We start from the raw sequence: 23,960 nt of genomic DNA, 5'->3' as shown, positions 1-23,960 counted from the left end.
TTATTGATGAATGTTATAATTATACAAGCATATGAGTTATGATATTTGGATTATGATGCTATATAGAAATTTTGATTGTGAATTAGTGATTTGAGTTAGAATTTTGTGTTGAGAACAAAAGTGATTAAAAGCAAATGTTTATTAAATGCTTTGAGAATGTGAACTTAGTAATGAATTGGCTATTTGTGATGGTATGTGTTATGCGCATTTATGTGTAAGATAAATTTGAGGCTTTACTACACTCACCCCCATATTAGTAAAATGTTACAATGAAATTTGTGAGATTTTGGTTGAATAAGCTTACGAGTGTAGTGTTACAGAAGTTCGTGTACGGGAGAATAATAATGTGGTCGGAAAAGTGAATGAATTAGAAAATGAGGACAATATAAAAAGAGAGAAATATTTGATAGTTCTGAAAACTACTCAGGTTATCAAAATGGATATCATTCTATATGGATTGTAATTTTTCGATACTTTGTGTAGCTTCAGATGCTGAAATATCGCTATCCTGATTTTCTTATGAATCTATGTGATTATCTGTAAAAGATATGAAAATCCAAAATCATGTGTGAATTTGAAATATACTGTGGAAGTAAATCATTAACCTACCATTTGGTAAGATTTTCGGGGACGAAAGTCCCTAAAGGGAGGAGAGTTGTAATAGCCCGATTTAGGCTTAGTCGGAACAGTGGTTTCGGGACCACAAATCCGACGAAAAAAAAAATGTAATGGCTTGAATTTTCAGAGGTGTCGGAACGGTGATTCGAGATCACTAAATTCGACAAATGGGTAGAAAATATTATTAATTTAGTAAGTATAAGTTAAATATGAAGTTAGGAAAATTTTTGAAATAGTGAATAGTGCACTAGAAATAAATATTAAAATAATTAGAATCGAAATGAGGTATCAAGACCTCGGGGATTTTAAACTGAGCCATAAATATTTTTATAAATATTTATGGAGTGTTAAAAAGTTAGTATTAAAGTTTCGTTAAGAAATTTTAAAGTTCCGATAATTAATTGAACTAAAAGGACTAAATTGTAACAAATGCAAAATTTTGGGAAATGATTAAATAGCTTAAATGATAAAAGGAAGAGGGCTTAAAAGGCGAATAGACCCAAGGTCTATTTGGGCTGGACGGCAGAGGCATGAAATCAGCAAGAAAGTAAGGAGAATTAAGGGCAAAATTGGAAAATTGCAAAATTTACTTAATAAAGTTAGGACCCAAGTGGAATTATCTAGATTTCTCTTCATTTTTCTGAATTCTCATCAGCTAAAACACCATGGAAGGGCTTCTTCAAGCTGGTTCTTCATATTTTTATTACAAGTAAGTTCAATTCTTGACTATTTCTTGAAATTTTTGTATTTTTATGACTTTTACAACTAGGCCCACTTGTTAAATCCATTAGTTTTTGATTTTATGAAAGAAGTTGAAAGTTGATATGAATATGTGCTGGAAGTATATGATGATTTAGCATGAAATTAGAGCTTTAAATTGTTCATATGCTGATTTTATTGAAAGAATTGAATAGAAAGTGAATGTTTGGGACCTAATAGTAAAAGAGTTTGAAGATAGAGTTATATGTGGAAATTTTGAATTTCAATAGTTGTGTAACAACTTATAATGTCTAGTAAAGTACTAATTGAGAAAATTAGATTAATTGAGGGGTTAATTGAGAAAGGACCGAATTGTATAAACTGTGAAATTTGGGGCAAAATGGAAATCAATATTTTGCACTAAAGCAGTTTTGGACAGCAGCAGTAGTGTAACTTTGAAAAATCACCAAAAATTGTAGAGATTGAATTAGAGGATGAATAAAATATGAAACTAAAGCTTATTGAGTCTAGTTTCTTATAAAAGAAATGATGTGAGCAATGGAATTGTAAATCATGAGATATAATAGATTTTGTGAGACAAGGTCAGAATGAATTCGGGTTCCCCTGTTCTGACTTTGGAAAATCATTAAAAATTGTACAAAAATGATTATGAGTTATAGTTTATATGGTTAGAATCCTTAATGAGTCTATTTTTAGAAGAAACAAGCTAAAACATCATCTGAATTCTGTACAATGAGATAATTAATTTTTAGTGAAGAGTGGTCGGAACTGTCAGACAGCGAAACAGGGGAAACTTTAAAGAATAAACTGTACTATTTGGCTGAACCAAAAATTATGAAAATTTTATGGTATGAAGATATATGAGTCTAGTTTCAGGGAAAATTAACGGATCTTAATTTGGAGCTCTGTAGCTCCGGATAAAAATAATTTAGTGACTCTGACTCGGATAAACAGCTTTGAACATACATGTTAGTGAATATTGAAATTATGGTTAATGTTGTTTAAGTGTGTTATACACATTAAGGATGTGGAATGGAGAGGAGGAGGAGGAAAATTGGGAAATATATGAATGATTCGTGTATAAATGGTCATATGTTTGATTATAACTCATAAACGATGAAATATGAATGATGCTTATTTTTGTGCATTATTGGTCATGGTTTAAGCTCATGTGTGAAAATAAAGTTTCATAGTATGTGTGTATGGTATATTCAGTATATGATTTGGCATGAAATAATACCATGAATGGTTTATGAATTAACACATGTTGGTAAGCCTGATATATGAATAAATGATCAAATTGAGCGAAACGCCGGATTTGAGTACTTCTGATCAAGTGACAAAGTGATAAGTGGTAGCTTTAGCTACACTTATCTGATCAAGTGACAAGTGGAAAGTGATAAGTAATAGCTTCGGCTATACTTATCTGATCAAGTGACAAAGTGATAAGTGATAGCTTCGGCTACACTTATCTGATCAAGTGACAAGTGAAAAGTGATAAGTGATAGCTTCGGCTATACTTATCTGATCAAGAGACAAAGTGATAAGTGATAGCTTTAGCTACACTTATCTGATCAAGAGACAAAGTGATAAGTGGCTACACTTATCTGATCAAGAAACAAAGTGATAAGTGGCTACACTTATCTGATCAAGAAACAAAGTGATAGGTGGCTACACTTATCTGATCAGGGACAAGTGATAAGTGATCATACGTAAGACCATAGTTATACTATGGCAAAGTGAAAGTGAAGTACTCAATTTTCCGTGACCGTTCCCTAATTTGATTAAGGATGGTAAGTGACAAATGGGCCCAAAAGAATTAAAGTAAATGGATAAGTGGTAGTGTATTTATATCAGGACGATGTTGTTATTCAAACTAAAGTGATATTTTCATTGCTAAATTGAGAATTTCATAAATGTGTTATTGAATGGTATAATCAATAAACATTGAGTTAAATGGTAAATACGTATTAGTTTTGAATTGATGTCATTGAATTGTACGTGAATTAAATGGAAATTGCTAGTGATATGATTTAAATTATGAGCATGAGAAATTACGAATTGAATGAAATGGAAATGAAGCATTAAATTGCATGAGTATGTATCGGGTCTCGCAGGCCCTAATTATTATGATTATAATATTTTGAGGATATATTGTGAAAAGTTATAGAAACATGTTAATTATTTTGAAAGTTTTAATTTTGATGAAATTTTATAACTCGGTTAAATACGTTTACAAGTGTATGTGTTTTGGTAATGCCTCGTACCCTATTCCGGTGTTGGATACGGGTAAGGGGTGTTACATTTAGTGGTATCAGAGCTACGGTTTAGTCGGTTCTCGGACCAAACGTAGCATATGTGAGCCTAGCTATACATGCCACGTTATTTTTTACAAGAGTTTTTACTAATATTTCAAATTTCAAGTTTAAACCTATACCGACTTTTATTTATTTTAAGTCTACCTATTACAATACATATATAATAATTAAGTTTTTCTCTCATGTTATTTCACTACTAATCAAATAAGTTTTTTTTTCTCATTATGTAACATCCCTCGCCCGACCTGTTTAGGGTTTAGGGTTTCAGGGTTTAGGGTTTAGGGTTTTAGGGTTTAGGGTCGAAGGTTAAGGGTTTAGTGTTGGGGGTTTAGGGCTGAGGTTTGAGGGTTGAGGGTTGATGGTTTAGGGTTTAGGGTTTATGGTTTAAGGTTTTAGGGTCTATGGTTCATGGGTTCAGGGTTCAAGGTCTGGGGTCTGGGGTCTGGGGTTTTAGGGTTTGGGGGTTTAGGGTTTTAGGTTTAGGGTTTAGGGTTTATGGTTTTAGGGTTTATGGTTGTAGGCTTTAGGGGTTAGGGTTTTAGGGTTTTAGAGTTTTAGAGTCTAGGGTCTAGGGTCCATGGTCTAGGGGTTTAGGGTTTGGGGTTTGGGATTTGGGGTTTGGGGTTTGGAATTTAGGATTTTTTAAGGAAAATACTGGGCTATTATTAAAATACAAAAACACGAACCATCAGGACTAAAGACCGACTCCAAAACGAAATAGGCCCAAAGCAAAACGAAAGCTTGGAAAAACAGGCCTAAATTTATCTGGGTCTAAATACTATTTAAGAAAAGATTGTATCTTCAATCCATAAAGATTGAATATAACTTTTCCAAAGTACTATATTTTTCAAAAAAATGAAATAAAATTCAAACCATTTTTAAAATAAATAATAAAAACTCTTTCTTCCTTCATCTCCCTCACGTTCGGTGTTCCCTTTCTTCTCTCCCCATTTTCCCCTTTCTTCTACTAATTTTCTTTTCTCTCTTCCTCCTTTATTGTCCTTTCTAACAAACCGCTGCCGCTGCTTCCACACACTTTCCAGCGTCTTACCTCCGATCAGGCCAGCTTCCTTCCCATCATTCGAAACTTAAATCCTCAAATATATCTATCCAATCCATTGTTTCTCATTTCTTCGGCGATTCTCTCTCACCCTAGGTCTCTTTTCAACGTTTTCCTATCATTCTATTTTAGCCTTGGGTATCTAGAGGCCAAAAAAACACACGCTATAGTAGGAAGAGAGTTTTCGTGAGAGAGAAACCCTATGTTTTCTCTGGCGTTTCTGGTTTTTGTGATTTTTGAAATTCGCTGCTTAAACGGAGACTCATTTCAGGTATCAATTTCTTTTTTAGTTTCAGCTTTCGAAATCTCTGTTTCGTTTCGTCTTTCAGATCTATAGATGTCGGTCTTGTTCTTCATTTTTGTTTGTTTATCGTATACTATATGTTGTTCTTTATTTTTGGATTGTTTGTTTCCCTCTGTTTAATATTTTAGCTTATGTGTTATTTTCTATTTCTTTTAAATCTTTGCTTACCAGAATACTAATTGCTTAAACAAAAATCATCCGTATGTAAATTGTTTACTGCATCTGTGTTGGCTTGATTTTGGTTCTAGGAACCCTGCGGGAGTTGTGACGCATGTAGAGTTTATTTGGTAGTTTTTCTGGATGGTAATAAAATGTCTTTTTAATTCGTTGTGAGTTGTGACATTCTGTTTCTTAGTTTTCTCAAAAAGTCTGTACTTTAGTTTTAAAAAATAGTAATAATCTAATTGGGATGCTTGTTGATATTGATAAGAATTGGAGAATTTCAACCAATTTGCTAATTGCAGAGGTTTTTGTCGATTTGGGTTTCATGATTATATATGGTGGAGATTGTCATGATTCGTGTATGCATATATATTTTCTTTTTCATACTGTTGGGTGCTTGCATTAGTCAGTAAGTGTTGGGTATATTTTCTTTAAAATACTTGGGATTGTTTGTGTTCTGTTGGGTATGGTTTGCAAATGGATTTTGATTGGAAGTTTTAGGTAGACCCATGGTATCTCTGTATATCAGCTGAATGGGAAGTTCTGTGTGATTATTGATATATCCATGTGGTGAAAGTACTCTGATTTTGGTTAAAGATAGAATTATATTCATCTGTGTTACCTAGCCTTACATGAAGGGAAATTGAGTTGTAGTCTTTTAAGTAAATAGGTTCTATGAGACTGATTAACAGAATTTTAATTTTCTTATTGGTTGATGGTTTATGAGACTGATAAAAAGATGTGTTGGATATATTCTCTAATGATGTCATAACTAATTTCTTGTTCATTTATTGTCTTAGTTAATTTGATGCATGCTGGTTCTGAATAAATTTTTTTTCTTTTGATTTTTCTGTTTTGGGTTAGCTTACAGGATTTAAAGATTGTCTTTGGTCAATCGTTTGATAATTATTACCTTATACAAGTGCTGTTTGATTTTCCTTTTTCAATGTTGTCATAGTGTATAAATGTTGAGGGTTAAATATTTTAGAATTAAAAGCAAATTGACATGATATATATAGCAATTATAATATTATTTAATTAATATTATACAATTAATATAAAATGAAATTAAAAGCAAGATGTTTGGGAGTATGATTCGGTACTTTCAACGAAACCCAAGCCGAAAATGAAGCCAATCGAGTTGAAAACGTCGCCTGAGCAAACGCAGACCATAAGCAGAGTGTCACCTTTGACATTCTCAAGGAGCATGGGCCCCTCACCGTCGGTGATACTTGGGAACGAATCAAGGTCAGTTGTTTAGTAGACTATAATCTGTATTCATTGTGTATCTATATTTGTTGTTTCCACATCTAATTAAGCCAAGCCCAAGAGTGAAGTAAGGGCAGTGCAGTTTTATCGTTGCATAATTTTAGGATCTTGAATTCCATACGATATTGTTTTTTCATGCTTTACTTGCCTGTGCTCGACATATTGGAGTAGAAATGTGTTTATGAGTTCAGGAGGTTGGACTGAGAGGACTTACAAGCAAGAGGCACATGAAGATCGTGCTGAGATGGATGAGAGGGAGACAAAACATTAGGCTAATATGCAACCATGTGGGGCCTCACAAACAATTTCTGTAAACAACTTGGTTCACTAAACCAAGCATCAGCCACGCAAGAGCTGTCCATAATTCCTCAACTTCTACAACTAGTTTTTCTGTCGATACTTCTAGTCCAAAGTCGTCTTCAGGTTAGGTTGTACCACGCTTTTGCTGGCTGTAATACCATCACATGTACTGTTTTTTTGCAATAATGTAATACAATTGTTCTGTTGTCATGTTGTGGAAATTTTACCCTCTTCTTCCCTTATATTTTCGATTTTAATGTACAAGTTCCAAGTTCGATTACTTATCATCATTTCTGCCATTCAGATGGCTCTATAAAAAAATGAAAAACAAAGTAAAAGAGCTAAGAATTTATTAAGAATTTTTTTTGCTTTTGTTCCAGTGATCAAATTTTAAAGAAGCATAATGGAAATTTGAAATTTCACAGATGCTAGCTGGTGATCAGGGTGGAAAGTAGATCATTGGGATATTGAAATGATCAAATGACTTTTATCTTCAGTTCTGCTTACTTGATGGTTAACCACTTGAATGTCAAATAATGCTCAAGAACCTATTATTTGCCTATGCTTTAGGGAATAAGAGGCATTTATTTTTAGTATATAAGTAGTAAAAACCTGTCATCCTTCTTTAGGTCTTGAAGGAGGCCTCTAGGCTTTATGCTGCAAGTTGGGTAAGAGATATTGGTCATGATCTTAGACCAAACGATTATAAGAAGGATGATGGGACTGAAGGTAAATCCAATGGAGATAAGAGTAGGAGTACAACCTTCAACCTTGGAGGATATTGGTGGGGAACTTTACTTCGTGGTTTCTTATCTTGAAATGTTCTGATGTATAAGTTGTTTGTAATGAATCAAGAACTATATAGCATGACTTGCAAAATATGCGGCATATTATATGTGCAATAAACCGTTAGATTCATGCTTGAGACATCTTATAGAGGTCAAGGAACAAAGTCCCATAATGCTTGAGTTCAGTAAGGTTTTCATTTCAATTTCCTTTTTCAGTAGAACTTGTCTGGAGGTTCAATTTCCTGGTCAGAGTCATCCGTGACTGCATTTTGTTTTTTATGTTGTTGGCACCTGTGTTCAAGTCTTAGATTTTATGCTTCCATTGGCATATTTCTGGTGAATCCCTTCTTCACCGGGCCAAGGTTCACTTGTTAAGGAAGATATTAAATTACTGTTTATCTCCCAACAGTCTTAGTTATCTGGGTTTCATTGTCTAGAGCCATTACAGTGACGATCGTACCGTTATCTTATGCTACCCGGGTACTTTTTTTTCTTTTTTTAGTATCACCCTGAAGAATGATAGCATGCTGTGCCATCTGCCAACATTCTATTTTCTGAAATTTTAATATATATTTCTTTAATTGATTTTAGAAAGGAAATTTTTAACTCATGATAATTTTCTACTTATTTTGTCATCATTTACCTTGTTGGTACAGCTTCTCTTTTTCAACTAAAATTTTTTAGGCCAAATTTCTCTCGTCTCACCCATTTTTCTGGTATTATAGTTTATCTTGTTGAATTTTACATGGTTTAGGGTTTATGATAAACCATTTCATAAAAAATTACATGCTTTAATTTATACCCTTTTTCATGTACATAAGCATATTACCAATTAAACACTTATCATTTCAATGTATTTCATTAAGACTAAGCATGATATAATCCAATCATAAGCTTGGCACAAGCCTAAGTATCATCCACAACTCATGTTATAGTATCAACTCATAAATCACTTGAAATAACATAAGGTAAGTCATATACATGAAAAACATCATTTGAAATCTTCAATTTCATGAGCGTAAACATACTTTCATTGAACATTACCTTTTCATTCATTGTCATAAATTCATGACATAAGTGATTTGAATACTTACCATTCTTTCCCTTTTTAGACCCGTTGAACTACTTAGAATAATATCGAATATACGGGAAAGCTCACACAAAGTGTGATAAACATATAGTCATAGCTGACATGAACTGTAAAATGAGTCTACTCAAACAAGCTGTCGGTCGGAATATAAGCTACACGATGCTGCTTACACAAGCTATCGAGTATCCGCAACTAATGCCGGACCTCAGCCATCGGTAGGAAATTTAAGACCAACATTCGAAACATGATAACCTGGGTTTGCTCACACAAGCTGTTGTTCGGAACGTAGCTACATTGTGCTCTTCACACAAATTGTCGAGTATCCGCAACACATGTCGGAACTCAGCAATCGGTAGGACATTTACGACCAGCACCTAAAATATGGTAACACTAATGACATATTATTTGTATCCTATATATTTCTAAGGTTCAAACGAGGCTCGATAGTCGTTGTACGTCGTTGAATTTTCATCGTTTCTTGACAAGATAAATTGCGTAATAACATATATAGATTGATTCAATCACAATAGAATCATATACTAACATTTAATTTAATCAACATTATACGAAATTCAATTCATACGAACTTATTTGACTAAACTGTAAAAATGACAAAGTATAGGGGCATTTTGGTAATTTTTAATTCTCCTTGATTTTTCACTCGGTCTTGATCATGCTAGCTTTCACCATGGCCGAACCTTAAGAATGACTTCTTCTCCTTTTTCAATTCAGTGAAGAAGAAAATGTAAATGATGGTAAAACATTTTGGTTTTATTTAATTTAATTGAATAATTACTATTTTACCCTTAAAAACTCAACCAAATTTCACCAAATGCCAAATCATGTTCATCCACTATCCTCTAAACTGGTTGAATTACTACTTTAGGCCCTCATTTCATGCATTTATATTCATTAGATACAAATAATGTTATGACCATTAAATTTTATTTTTACAATTTAGTCCTTTTTAATTGATTAACTATCGAAACATTAAAATTTTTCAACGAAACTTTAATATGACCTTTATAATATTTATAAAAATATTTACGACTCGATTTATAGAAACGAGGTCTCGATACTTTATTTTCTAAAATCACTTGACCTTAAGGTCTTACCACTTGAACTTAATTAATCATTTGAATAACATGAATTATCATATCAAAAACCTTTTTTAAAACCATATTCGACTTGTAAATATTAACTAATAATATTTAGGAACTTACTCGTTGGATTTGTGGTCTCAAACCACTATTTCTGACACTACTGAAAACGATTTGTTACAATAATGGCTTCTTTTTTGGGTTGTAGGTATTGGTCTTGTTGTTTGTTATGTTGGGATAGCTTCCCTATTCTTTTTGGTTTGTGATATTGGGTTTCTTTTTAGGGTCAGGTTTTAGGTGTTGGTGCTTGAGATTTTGGTCTTGTTTTAATAGTTAATGAACTTAGTCTGTCTTGTGCTCAGTCTGTATCAGCTTGATTTTAGTGGTTTGATTGGTTTCATGTCGAGTTGGTATGGTTCGTTTCGATTTGGTTTGCGTACATCAGTTATGGTTTGGTATTATTTCAATTTTAGTTTAGTCTGTCCTCATTTTTTTGTGTTGATTTTTTGACTGATTTGCAATTATTTTGGTTGTGGTTTTGGGACCTTTTTGTCCGGTTCTATTTTTTTTTGGTTTGTTTCTAGTGATTTAGTTTCCTGTTTATGTTTTTTAGTGCCCAGTTTTGTTTGATATTGTCGGGTTCGATTTTGTTTATAATCGATACACAACTTGTCTATTTAAATCATTGGATGTAGGTGTCGGTGTTGTTGTCCTTTTCGTTAGTTTATAGTTACTATGTTTGTATTTTTCCGATTTGTATTTATAAGATTTTATTGCTAAGATATGTTTCTAAAAACTAGCAAATATAAACTCAAATCATAATTTTTTTATGATACAAAACTCTCTGCTCCATCTTTAATTTTTAATGCGTACATAAATATGTTTTTCTCATTTTAGGAAAATCTTCAAAATGGCTGTCCGCCATGTGATTAGCCGGTTTAGTAAATTCCTATTGGAACAGACTGAAATACTAGGTATTTTAAGATATCCTGGTTTGAGAATAACATGTAATCTTCAATAAAATTAAAAACTTATTTAATAAAATAATATGTATCACAATATTTTTAAATATTATTAAAAAATTATATTTATTGAACGAATAAAAAATATTATTTAAATCATATTAAACATTAGTGGAGAAATAAGTCAAATCGAAACTTCTCTTCTTATTAATTTGAAATGCCCAATAACATCTCAAATTTTAGGCTTCTCTTTGCTTGTCACCATACTTAATATCACTAATCTATCAAATTTTGACTTACTTTTTTAATTCTTTATATATTTGATATAGTAAATAGAATTATTTTAAAAATAAATATATTCAGACATTGAGAATATTAAAAATGAGTGTATTAAATAAAAATTTGAAAGCTAAACAACTCAATTATCACTTTATTAAATGAGTGCATTAAATAACTAGTTACCGTTGGCAGGAGAAGAGCCCCTCTGCCTGTTTTCATCAGTCTTTTCAAACCCCCTTCCTTTCCCATCGTTGAAAATTTAAATCTCTCTCCTTCACTTTCCCAATTCTTCACCATCTCTTTCTCTTCAAAATTTTCCTCTCTCATCCGTTTTCTTCTCTTCCTTCTCAATCGTTTCTGTTTTTTTTCTGATATGGAAATCACTTGCTTCATCCATAGATTTTGGGTTTTCAGCCCTAGGAAATATTGTTTCGGTTCGTCTTTTCAAATCTATGGATGTCTTTGTGGTTGTTCTTGTTGGATGCTTTGGGAAAGAAAGAAACTCTGGCTCTGCAAGATTTCACCAGCAATGGCCTCTCTTTTGCAGTCAATCTCTATTACATTGATTCTTATCCCAAATAGACACGCTATTCCCTTCATCGTATTGCACGGTAATGTTATTATCCCAATATCTTTTCTTTTCAATTTTAATGTTCATATGCACTCTCCCATGGCTTAAATTCATTATTTATTGCCCTAAAACTTGAGATAAATGGGGATTAGATGCCAGTTTAACCTGATACCCATATTTCTTTTATGGACATAATGCTTAAAGTTCAACTAAGACCACACAACTTCATTTCTGGTGAAATTGTTTAAGCAGTTGTGCCTTTGTATAAATTGTTAAAATTCTGTTAAATGTACGGGTTAAACATGGTTCTACTTATCAGGGAATTCGTTTGACAATAGGGTTATGCTGATAACGCTTTCTGCATAATATGGTGACTAGTCTAGCAGTCTGTGGAATCGACCAAACTGAATAAAGTAAATTAAAAACAATCATCATGTGTTTCTTTAATTTTCATTTTTCTTGAAGTATCCGTGTTCAACACATTCCCGGCCGTGGGTATAGCATATGACCCTCCAAATACATGAAAAGGTTATGTTACTCGGACTTGGGTGTAAGTGTTGGACATAGGCATCTGACTTGAGTATTTTCAGTTTTTTCTATGATTGCATGTATTTGGAGGACTCTTGGAGGACCATATCTCGATGCCCATGTCCGAGCATGTGTTGGAGATGAATTCAGACACAGTAGTTATTTAGGCAAAATGAAGAGTTGGGTTAAAATATAGTGAAAAACTTACCAAAAAAAAGTCAAACATACCCATATGAGATGCGTGCCTCTACTCACACCCACTTGAGTCCAAGTAACATGTACTGAGTGTTGGTGCACTCATATGGCCCTCTGACTGTTTTTTTCACTCCAAACTATCAAACTGGATGAATTCTAATGTTTGTTAGTCAGATGTTTCAATTCAGTTTTGCCCTTTGATTTTTATTTGATCAATAGGGACTATGCCTAACAAGAAATTCGGAGGAACCTTCACATATTGTATCCATGTTCGACTACTTATGGTCTAAAACTATTGCTACAATATTGTGGCCATTGCATGTCTTACCAACAAAGTTTGTCTACAAAAAAATCCGCTCTGCTATTGGGATACGAAAGGTTTGATATATTAGCTACATAAACTTATTGAAAAATTATCTTCCAGCTTCAAAGTGAACTCTATTTATCAATCAATAAAACCTGCATGTATTGTCTATGTTTCGCCTACTCTTTCATTTTTCTTTTCTTGAAGTACTTAGGTCTGACACTTGTGTTTGACATATCACTGGACATTGTTTGGGGATATTAGCCGAGCCTTCAAATAAATGGAAAAGCATATGCAAAATTAAACATATCAGTGTTGCTTACATACCCGTATTTGACACTCACACCTGTGTCATATAACGTAGTGTATTGCAATTGAAAATTAAGAAACCTTACAAAGGAGAAAAAGAAGAGGAACCCATATTATTATTTTTCCTTTTATGTGCAAAGATCCTTGTTGGAATGTTCCTTTTATTTTTCTTTGTTCAGCATTTCTAGTATTTCTGTTCTGGGTTTTATTGATTATTTTCTATCATCCTCTAGACTGCCAACAGCGGAGGTGGAAGTTTGGCAACGCATATTGAAAAGTTTTATGAGGTTAGATGCTAATATGTTTTTAGTTTTCAAATGAAAAGGTTCCTAGTCGATTTATCTCTTATTTTATGATGGCTCGTATGTGCAGACAATTGGTCTGGAAGTGCAGAATGGATATGGTTTAATAGAAACATCACCTTCCATTGCTGGTCGACAACCTTATTATAATGTAAGACAGCTGTAGGTCTTTCTATTATAATATTCAACTGAAACTATTCTCTTTCTTCCATGCTACCCCTGATAGAACATGTGATTTCTCCTAAGCAATGTGAATAAATTCTTAAAAAGAGAACTAATAGTTATATATCCGTTATCTCTGTTGCTCCTGCTCTTATTTTTTCTTGTAGTACACGCGTCTGACGCTTAGACAGACTTGGATACAGGGATATGTCCCTACAAAAACATTCCAATGCATGGAAAAGCTTAAAAAAATTGAACACACGTACATTGGATACATATCCGTATATAAGGCTCGCACCTGACTCCAAGTAACTAGCTAGAAATCTACTTTTTTAAATACAGGATATTGGGGAAAAATGTGTTTGAGATCAATTGAAAAGTAAACATGTTATGCTGGTACTATCTTTTCTTGCTAAGTTCCTTAATTGGATCAAAGGAAAGGATCTATGTATGTGCTTTGGTATTAAAGTGAGTTTAAGAGAGTTTTCGTAAGCAGTTAATAAAATGTAAAGAAAAAAATAAAACATAAATGGGGATTTTGGTTTTCAGGTTTACCATTCACTGTTTCGCTCTGTGTTTGAAATCTATGGATATGGGTCTGTCTGTTTCTTTTTGGTTGCTTTTTCGGAGACTGATTTCAGGTATGAATCTTTACTTGGGTTTACTTTTTCATTTCTTTGCCTTTGTCTTTGTTTTTGTTTTTGTCTTTTGCCTTTTCATTTCTATTTTATGGTTTTTGGTTTTCAGGTTTAGACATCACTGTTTCGTTTCGTGTTTCAAATCTATTGATCTCGATCTGTTTGTTCTTTTTTTTTTGTTTCCTGTGTACTTTTTCGAGGTACAAATCCTAAGTTTTCTCCTCTGTTTCTGTTTTTTATGAATTATGCAATCCCCCTAACTATGTTTTTTTTATGGGAACATCTCTGTTTTTTAGTTTTTGATACATGCTTTTCACTTGAATTTATTTGAGTTTTTTTTTTCCTTCTCTTTGCCAAATCCGAGTAAGGTTATCAAGCTTGAGTTCAACTTGACAATGACTGAATTGATTTGAGTTTTACTTGTAGCTGAATCCAAGTGACTTATGCGCACATGTATCTGGTTTTTACCCCTAGTATTGATGTTCATTTTTTAGATATGAGAGTTACACATTTTAATTTTAGATTAATTCTAGATGGTTGAGCCATGCATGATTAGTTGATTAAAGATTTTACTTACTCCGATGAATCAAAATAACTTTCTTTTGTGATAAATGTTCTCTTTCTCATTCTGTATGTTGGATTGATCTTCATGTTTAAATTATCCAAATTAAATGCTAATTATACTGCTATGACAGATCTCTGGTTAAACTTATTGTGAAGGGAAACTATTTGATTCTAAATGCTGCTTTTAAAATATTTTTGGATTACCTTGCAGTGGAATTCAAAAGTGGATATCTTCAAGCCCCAATGCTATTAAATTAATAGTATTTTCATTCATAAGGATCAGCTTGGCATACACGGAGTTGAAGAGAATTTATGAGGTGATGGCAATTTTTGTGAAACTAAAGTTGAATTCTGCAGATTCCTTGTTAATGCTTTATGTTGTTATGCACTCTCCCATGGCTTAAATTCATTCTTTAATGCCCTAAAACTTGAGATAAATGGGGATTTTAGATGCCAGTTTAACGTGATACCCATATTTCTTTTATGGATATAATGCCTAAAGTTCAACTAAGACCACATACTTCATTTCTAGTGAAATTGTTTAAGCAATTGTGCCTTTGTATAAATTGTTAAAATTCTGTTAAATGTACATTCAAGGTTAAACATGGTTCTGCTTATCAGGGAATTCGTTTGACAATAGGGTTATGCTGATAATGCTTTCTGCAGAATATGGTGACTAGTCTAGCAGCCTGTGGAATTGACCATACTGAATAAAGCAAATTAAAAACTATCATCCTGTGTTGCTTTAATTTTCATTTTTCTTAAAGTATCCATGTTCAACACATTCCCGGACGTGGGTATAGCATATGACCCTCCAAATACATGAAAGGTTATGTTACTCGGACTGTGGTGTAAGTATTGGACATAGGCATCTGACCTGAGTATTTTCAGTTTTTTCTAGGATCGCATGTATTTGGAGGACTTTTGGAGGACTATATCTCGATGCCCATGTCTGAGCATGTGTTGGAGATGAATTCAGACACGATAGTTATTTAGGCAAAATGAAGAGTTGGGTTAATATAGAGAAAAACTTACCAAAAAAAAAGAGTCAAACATACCCATATAAGATGCGTGCGTGTCACATGTACCGAGTGTTGGTGCACTCATATGGTCCTCTGACTGCCTTTTTCGCTCCAAACTATCAAACTGCATGAATTCTAATGTTCGTTAGTCAGTTGCTTCAACTCAGTTTTGCCGTTTGATTTTTATTTGCTCACAAAAAAATCCACTCCGCTATTGGGTTAGAAAAGGTTTGATCTATTATCTACCTAAACCCTAAACGTTCCTTTCTCCTTTCTTAACTACTGTTTTTTCCATTCTTTTCAAATTTTTTCCTTCTGTCCTCTTTCTTTCTCCCAGCCTCCTTTCTTGTCCTTTCTTTCTTCACACACACAAATACGGTACATTAGGTAGAGAAACCCTAAGTTTTGTTTATCGTTTCTGTTATTTGTGATTTTTGAAATCCCCTAATTCATTGGAGATTCATTTCATGGATGAATATGTATTTAACTTTGTTTCTTTCCTTTTCATCTCTGTTTTTAGTTTCAAATATATGCTTCTGTCTACTACTCTTTTCAGTGGACTTTTGCCAGGGTTTCCTGTTTTCTTATTCAAAGAGTCACTGCTACGTTCTGTTGAAATTATGGATCTCGGTGTGGTAAGTTTTGGTTCTTTATCTTGTACTATATGTTCTTTTTTTTTCTTCAATTTGCTTGTTTCCGTCTACCTTATATTTCCTTTTATTTTTTTCTTTGCTAAATACTGTTTCGGTTTCTCTTTTAGGGCTTCTGTTTTGGCGTTTGGGCCTGTGCCCTCCTTAGTTTATGGCCTTTTGGGCTTTTATCCCGCTTGGAGGCTGTCTGACCCTATTTGCAAATGCACAGTAAGTTGCTTCTATTGTGAAAGTCTCTAAATCTGTATTCTCTTTTTGCATACTGGTTTGTGATCCATCTTTTTGCTCCGGCCACGGATTTGGTTTTGTTTTCATTTTTTTAGTGTTTTGGGTTGGGTTGTTTTGGAATGCGTTTGAGCTGTTTTTATGTCCAGTTTTCTTTTGATAGTATTTAATTTTAAAAAGATTAGTAAAATATTTTTGAACATAACTGTTTAATTTTGAAGCAATTGTTTTAAAATTGAATAAGTTTAAAAAAATTTAATATAATTTAAATTTTTAAGGATTTTTACTTCTCTCTGTTAATTTGTCCAAAACAGTAGTAGTGATTTAAAGAAGGTTTTAATTACCTTAAATGTTACCGTTGCATTATTTGTAATCTGAACCTGCTTTTATGTTATTTGGACATCATGCTTTGGATTTTTCTGTTTAGTTGTAAAGAATTTTTTATCCGGTACAGATTTTTAACCGGCCTGCTGTAGTTAATTTTCTTTCTTATTCTGCTCCGACTTTATTCCTGTCATATAGTGCCTGAATAGCTTCTTCAGTAGTTGCTTCTTTTTGTCTGGATAATAGTTAGATAGAAGTATAATTTGTTCCGAACTTTCTTATTGCCGGCAGTAGGACGACATTTTCCGGAAATTAATTAACTATCCGTAAAAACTGGCCAGGTTTTTTATGGTTTTAATTTTTGAGTTCGGTGTTTTGATGTTTAGAAATTGCTGTTTTGCTAAGTGTTATTATTGAGGTGGCCTGTGACTTACTTTGTTGTTTTATGCTGTTTATTTCATTCTGTTATTTTCTAAATAAGAGGACCTAAATTAAAAAAAAAGGTGTCTAAAAAAATGACAGATACATCAACAAATAATATATGAAAAGAAAACATTTCTTTTAATTATTCTTCTGGAGCAATTTACATAATATATATAATTATTTCAATAGTTTTCCACTCTTTATGGAAATGCGAATTACCCACTAAACGATCAAAACCGGCGTATAGGATTCCAGACTGGGACATTCTGTTTCTTAGTTTTCTCAAAAATTCTGCAGTTTTAAAAAATAATAATAATCTAATTGGGATGCTTGTTAATATTGATAGTAATTGAAGAATTGGAGAATTTCAACCGATTTGCTAATTGCGAAGGTTTTTTTCGATTTGGGTTCATATACGGTGGAGGTTGTCAAGATTGTGTATGCATATATGTTTTCTTTTTCATACTGCTAGGTGCTTGCATTCATTAGTAAGGATTGGGTATATTTTCTTTAAAATAGTTGGGATTGTTTATTCTTAATAGAACTTTGGATATGTGGTAAATATTTTTGTTTTAGGGAGTAAATTCTGGTACAGAAATTCCATGGTAGTCTAACATCATCTATGTATTCAATTGAATGTGTTTTCCCTCTTTTAAGGATTCAGAAAGTGATTTGTTTGTAATTTATGCTTTTGGTTGGTTTAAAATAGTTTAACTATTTTAATGTGACAGTCCAGATAGCCTAATGGTCTCGTGTATAAAACTTTGGATGTGGTAAATATTTTCGTTTTAGGGAGTAAATTCTGGTACAGAAATTCCATAGTAGTCTAACATCATCTATGTATTCAATTGAATGTGTTTTCCGTCTTTTAAGGATTCAGAAAGTGATTTGTTTGTAATTTATGCTTTTGGTTGGTTTAAAATAGTTTAACTATTTTAATGTGACAGTCCAGATAGCCTAATGGTCTTGTGTATAAAACTTTGGATATGTGGTAAATATTTTCGTTTTAGGGAGTAAATTCTGGTACAGAAATTCCATAGTAGTCTAACATCATCTATGTATTCAATTGAATGTGTTTTCCGTCTTTTAAGGATTCAGAAAGTGATTTGTTTGTAATTTATGCTTTTGGTTGGTTTAAAATAGTTTAACTATTTTAATGTGACAGTCCAGATAGCCTAATGGTCTCGTGTATAAAAAACTGCTTTCTAGTCTGATGTGCGGCAAAAGAAAAATCTCTGATTGGCTGGATTATAAGTACTGTGAAACCAGTCAACCATCAGTAAATCGGCCCATATGAATGACTTTAATTAAATAATTCCCTGTGAAACTCTACAATAATTAGTTTAATCGATCTGTCCTTGGGATATGTAGTACTATTTCTGTCCATATATAACTCTACAATAATTAGGTTTTCTTTAAAATAGTTGAGTGGAGGTCATCGACGAACTTAGTTGGAACTGTTTGTGTGCTGGTGCTTATATGATTTGGAATTGGATTTTGATTGAAATATTCGGGTAATATCTAAATGCATGGCCTGGATGGAATTAGGGATGCAATTTAACTGAAAATGTTGTTTTATATTACAAAGTAGTTACAATTGTTTATTGTGTTGCATTAGAAGATGTTAACTAGGTGTTGTTTTCTTTCTTATGAAGAACGCGGTATATTTGCCTTTTTTGATCTTACGATGAGAGTTTTCTTTTTAAGTTTCATATTTGAATCGTATTACTGATTTATTTTTCAAAAAATCCAAATTACTCATTTTTCGCTTTGGTATTGTTAATTATGTAGAAAACGAAGGTTTCTCTTTTGTGGACGTCGGCCATTCATATCAACCCAAGGTATCTCTCTACAATCTAATGGTTAACAATGGAAGTTTAATAAAACCGTGGGTTTTTTAGCTGCTTCCATGTAATTTTCTTCTTCATATCTGGAAAATATTACTATGTAATTCAGAAGTACTTCTGGGTAAGTCTTTTTTTCTCAATTTTCTACCTTAACTATTGATTAAATCATTCATCTCACATTCTTTTCCTATTTAGATACATACATATATTTTAATGAATTTGGGTCTCCCTGGTATTCTAGGTGATAGTTTATTTTTAATAGAACTTTGGATATGTGATAAATATTTTTGTTTTGGGGAGTAAATTTTGGTACATAAATTTGCATATTAGTCCAACATCGTCTATGTATTCAATTGAATGTGTTTTTCGTCTTTTAAGGATGTTGCTTATGGACTCCTTGACGAAGATATCTTTCAGTCGCTGCTGCATGAGAGGCATGATACTATGAAAGTTGTTAAAAGTGTGCGAGAATTCGGTTCTTCAAAATCGTTTGGGTGTATTTAAAGCTGTTAAAGCTGCATTATATTTGTTAAGGAATAAGAAAACACTAAGTAAATCATACCGAGTTTTTAAAACATAGGCTTTTCTTCTTTTTTCCACGTCCTGCTTTTTTCTCGTTGAAGATTGGGGACTTTTGCGCTCGTAATAAAGCTAGGTCCTGATCGACCAAGTAGTCCTATCTATCCACCTCTCCAAACACAATGTATTGACCACATCTGCTGCCATGTGATGTTTGGAAATAGAATCGAGTCCTTGTAAATAAGTACTGAATTTATTTCACAACGTTTTAATAAGCACTAAATTTATTTTACAACGTTTTAGTAAGCACTGAATTTAATTCATTCTTATTCTGCACCCGGGATATCCCTGTGATATCCCGTACCGGGATAAGCTATTCCAAGATTATTCCCGTTGTATTCCATTCCGGTTCAATATTTTTAGTGTCCGGTTCGGCTGTTTTGGCAGCCGGTTCAGATTTTTAACCTGTCTGGACCGGGTTACCTGGCGTAGTTATTCCAGCGTGGGATATCCCATTCCACGAATATCCTGGCTTGGGATATCCTACTCCAGGGGCAGCCCGGCTTGGGATATCTTATTCTAGGGATATCCCGGTTTGGGATCTAGGGGTTTGAGGCTTGGGGCCTGGGTTTTGGGTTGGGCTGGTGTTTTTGGGCTTTTGTTTCAGTGTTTGGGGCTTTGGATCTCTTAAGTTTTGGATTACTGGGTTTTGGACTATATCAGATAGTGATTTCAGGGACCAAAATATATACTCAAAATTTATTAGCCTTGTAAATTATTAAAAAAGAATTGAGGATGAGGTTTCTTTTTAATTGAAATGGGCTCTTTTTATAATAAATCCAACAAGTCAACTCTAGGCCATTGATGACTTTAATCCAACAAACCAAATGGACTGTCTGAATGAGGGGAAGAAAATAAGGAACCAGCCACTAAGAAATGAAGCTTCTCTCTCCTTTGTTATAGGATTTATGAATAACCTCGATTTCAATCTCTCTCCTCCTGATATATCTCGGCATTCTTTCTATCTTCGTCAGTTGGGTTTTGGCTCAGATCGACTCCCGGCTAAGAATTTGTGCCTTTGTTTCGCAGTTCGAATCCTTATTTCTCTTCTCCTAAAGATTCTTCTCATTTGAATCTTTGCCATTATCGTTTTTACACAACTTTTGGTTTGGAATTACGGGTCGATCATTTGAATCTTTGCCATTATCTGTTTTGGAGTGTGGTGTGTTTAACTGTTTTGCCATTATTTGTTTCACATGTCGTGTAAATAATCGAGATTCCAATTCAAATGATGAGACAAGTGCTAGGGCTAGTCTATCCAGAATCGTTATGTTAGCTGAAGCTTTATTTGAGGTAATTTTTATTTCTTATGTTATTAGTCTGGGTAGTTCTTCTTTCTCTTTGCCCCTATCTGTTGGAGTTAATTTCTATGCATTTTAACTAGGTTCTGGATGAAATCCCCCAGCAGTCTGTGGTTTTATCTTCTCGACCTTCTGTATCTTCAATTTGATCTGTTCCCGCTTCTAATAAAGTTGTGGAATTGCTTCCTGTCAAAATTTATAACAAGTCACACAAACTTCATAATGATGAGGATGGACAGTAAGTATTTATTTTTCTCTGCTGTTTGAGAAATGTGAAGCACACTTGAATTTTTTTTTTGTTGACGGATAGTTGAAGATGAGATTTAACTGTGTGTGCCTTGACTTTAAATGGACCTGAAACAAAAGAATATGTGGTTGGCATTTTAGCTCAGAGTAAGTTATGAATTTGTATATGAGGTAAAATAAAACATAATCAGTTCTACAAAGCAGAAACTAAAAGCTTTCTGAGCTACAAATTGATAATGTGACAGTTTGATTCATATCATAACTATAATTAAGCTAATGAAAATATGAGACTAAAATAAATAATAAGGTAACTGAACTTTTTTCTTTGTTGGAGAATTTAAAGCTGAATGGCCTAAAATCAGTATCCAATCAGCGAATTAAGTGCGCTAAGAAGAATGATTGTTAGTTTACTATCACGTAGGAATTGGAATCTAGATCATTTTTGGATGCTAAGTTTTAAGTCATGCTTCCAAGTTATAGTCAGCAGTAGGCTCATGAAGGTTTGGCGTCTAACACTCTTAATGAGCTTGTTTGAAAAGGTTTAGGTGATTAGGTGCAGTAGGTCTATCTTTGGCTGACCTCATCGGTAATCCCTTATGCGGATTACGAGCCTTACTCTATGTAAAATATGAAATTTAAGTTTGATGGCATGATTTCTTAATGACTTATTAGAGAAAAAATAATTTAATTATCCTGTTTTTTACCCACAATATTGATTGAGATGAGTTCTATATGCAATTCTCTTGTCTTGAGGGCTTCAGTTTGACTTTAATATGTGAAATTATTACTTGAAGTATATAGAATAAAAGCAGTAATATGAATGAGCAAAAAGAACCCAAGAAAACTGGAAAGTGACTCCAACTGTAAAATTTGGTTTGGGTTATAGTTAAACAAATTTGGTTTTTGCTTCAGAAGCTTAAAACTTGAAAAACACTATGTAAAAAAAGTATTTTAAAATTTAAAAGACCAGTGAACTGAACTGTTAAAAAAACCAGATTATTGCTAATTAATTGCATTTTTTTTTCCAAAACCGAACTGAACCGTTATCACCTCTAATATTCACACGATATGTATTATACAGACTTCTTATCCTTGAGTATCAAAGCCTCCTTTTTCTGACCTTCTAATTGATCTAGCTAGAGGTTAATGATTTTATTGCTCTTGAATCCAATGGTAATATAGGAAATTGGGGGAGCTAGAGTGATAGGAACAGGGAAATTGAGTAGAAAAATTTGAATTTTAATCAGGCTTAGGTATTGTCTTCCTATATAGGCATATGAAGGGTGGGAGGGGGGCCGTATATGATTTCAAAGGGCCCTAACCTTCGATATGCTTTCTTTTTCAGTTACTTCATATGGCATTAGTCTGCAATCAGGCATGTTTTGAATCTTTTTTTTTTCTTTTCTTTTATATTCAATTAACAGATGTTACATATGCCTTTTGGAGTATGAAGAGGGAGATAGCATGCGGATATTTGCTTGAAACCATGAATTCCACAGAACTTGTATAGACAAGTGGCTCAAGGAGGTTCACAGGTAGGATGGATGATTATTATTGCAATGTTTTTAAATTAACATTATGGTAAATATGTGATTAAGGGTGTGCTAGATAAAATAGATGTGTCATTTCTTCCTCAGAAGTATAACATGGGTTGTAGTTACACTCCACATGTTAGGTTATCTTTAAGAACAGTGAAGTGAAACGGAAAGACCAACGGTCATATGAGGCTTGAAAGACTCATCAATATTCCCCTTTGAAAATTTTGGACAAATGAATTTTTTGTGTTATATGGTGAAACAACAAATATAGAACTGCCAAAGGATGATGCTGGCATCAAGTATAGCTTGTTGGTCCAACAGCCTTTGGAATGGCATGCAAGTGCATGTCGGAGCACGGAGATTGATAATATCTGTGAGATCATGGTAGATGGTTTTCCTGACTACCACATGGAAACCTCCAACCCCATTGATGGTTTTCCTGACTACCACACGAATTCTGTGAACTGAATTTGAATATCATGTCAAAGTTGAAGATTTGCTGAAGCTGAATATGAGAACATTTGCTAATATCCCTTTAGGGTCACAAACTGTTGATGATGTCAAAGAGATAGAATTTGTAACATCATTTCTTGTCTTTGTTCACTGTTGAATCTTGAGAATCCTTTCCTATTTTGATTGAAATTTTCTATCATTGCAGCATGTAACTTTTGTAGTTAAAATTGAAAATGGCTTCTTTAAAAACTATTTGTTGTTTACTTATAAGCGATCTTTGAGCTGTTACCAGTAGTAATTTAGATTCTTGGTCTCCAAAATGTTGGTGTATAAACAATCATGAGAAGGAAAATGTTCATTTTGCAGTCAAAAGAAATTTCATGGTTTTTATGTTTATTGATTGTAGGCTGTCAGAAAAGATAATAAGCAACGTTTTAGCCTTCTTGAGGAAAATGGGGAGCTTCTAATTTGTGCAAACCAAGGCCACACCGTCATGATGATGAATCTTTCTTAAAAATTTATCAATTTCTTCATGCTTTATCTTAATTTTCACTTTAGATTATTTTAGCTGTTGTTTTGAGCATCTTTATTTATGTCTATGCACTTCTAAGGAAGATATTGTATGTCACGTTGGCAGACAGTTGAGTCTGAAAGATATTGAAACAAATCCTTTCAGCTGATGAAATGCAATGTATGAACATCATGTCTCTTAGGTGTATCTGCATCCTCTTCCAAGTACAAGATGTCTCCGATTCCCTATTATTGTAGTATAAATTCTACTAGTTTAGGTGGATCTACAATTTATTAAC

At 33.2% G+C, this 23,960-nt stretch overlaps 1 protein-coding gene and 2 long non-coding RNA genes across 4 annotated transcripts; all 3 read left to right on the top strand.

Moving 5' to 3' along the window:
• The first annotated feature begins 4,279 nt into the window (after nt 1-4,279).
• LOC121226842 (uncharacterized) lies at nt 4,280-7,680 on the top strand. 2 transcript variants are annotated; one of them, XR_005924530.1, is made up of 2 exons: nt 4,280-6,874; nt 7,381-7,680. It is a non-coding gene; the product is annotated as an uncharacterized lncRNA (long non-coding RNA). The 2 variants fall into 2 exon arrangements; XR_005924531.1 differs by having other exon boundaries at nt 7,132-7,680.
• A 2,959-nt stretch (nt 7,681-10,639) lies between these two features.
• LOC121203629 (probable acyl-activating enzyme 16, chloroplastic) lies at nt 10,640-19,611 on the top strand. Its single transcript, XM_041110476.1, has 9 exons — nt 10,640-10,703; nt 11,553-11,581; nt 13,111-13,164; nt 13,250-13,330; nt 13,891-13,982; nt 14,755-14,860; nt 16,136-16,200; nt 16,326-16,425; nt 18,979-19,611. The coding sequence occupies exons 1-9, from the start codon at nt 10,640-10,642 to the stop codon at nt 19,045-19,047; spliced, it is 660 nt and encodes a 219-aa protein (XP_040966410.1). The 3' UTR covers nt 19,048-19,611.
• A 277-nt stretch (nt 19,612-19,888) lies between these two features.
• LOC121226843 (uncharacterized) lies at nt 19,889-23,336 on the top strand. The gene is made up of 4 exons (XR_005924533.1): nt 19,889-20,906; nt 20,998-21,152; nt 22,585-22,695; nt 22,836-23,336. It is a non-coding gene; the product is annotated as an uncharacterized lncRNA (long non-coding RNA).
• The last annotated feature ends 624 nt before the right edge of the window (nt 23,337-23,960 follow it).

This window comes from Gossypium hirsutum, unplaced genomic scaffold, assembly GCF_007990345.1.
Source record: "Gossypium hirsutum isolate 1008001.06 unplaced genomic scaffold, Gossypium_hirsutum_v2.1 scaffold_500, whole genome shotgun sequence".
NCBI lineage: Eukaryota > Viridiplantae > Streptophyta > Magnoliopsida > Malvales > Malvaceae > Gossypium > Gossypium hirsutum.
Note: the sequence above shows the minus strand (reverse complement) of the source record. Positions and strands in the feature narration are given on the sequence as shown.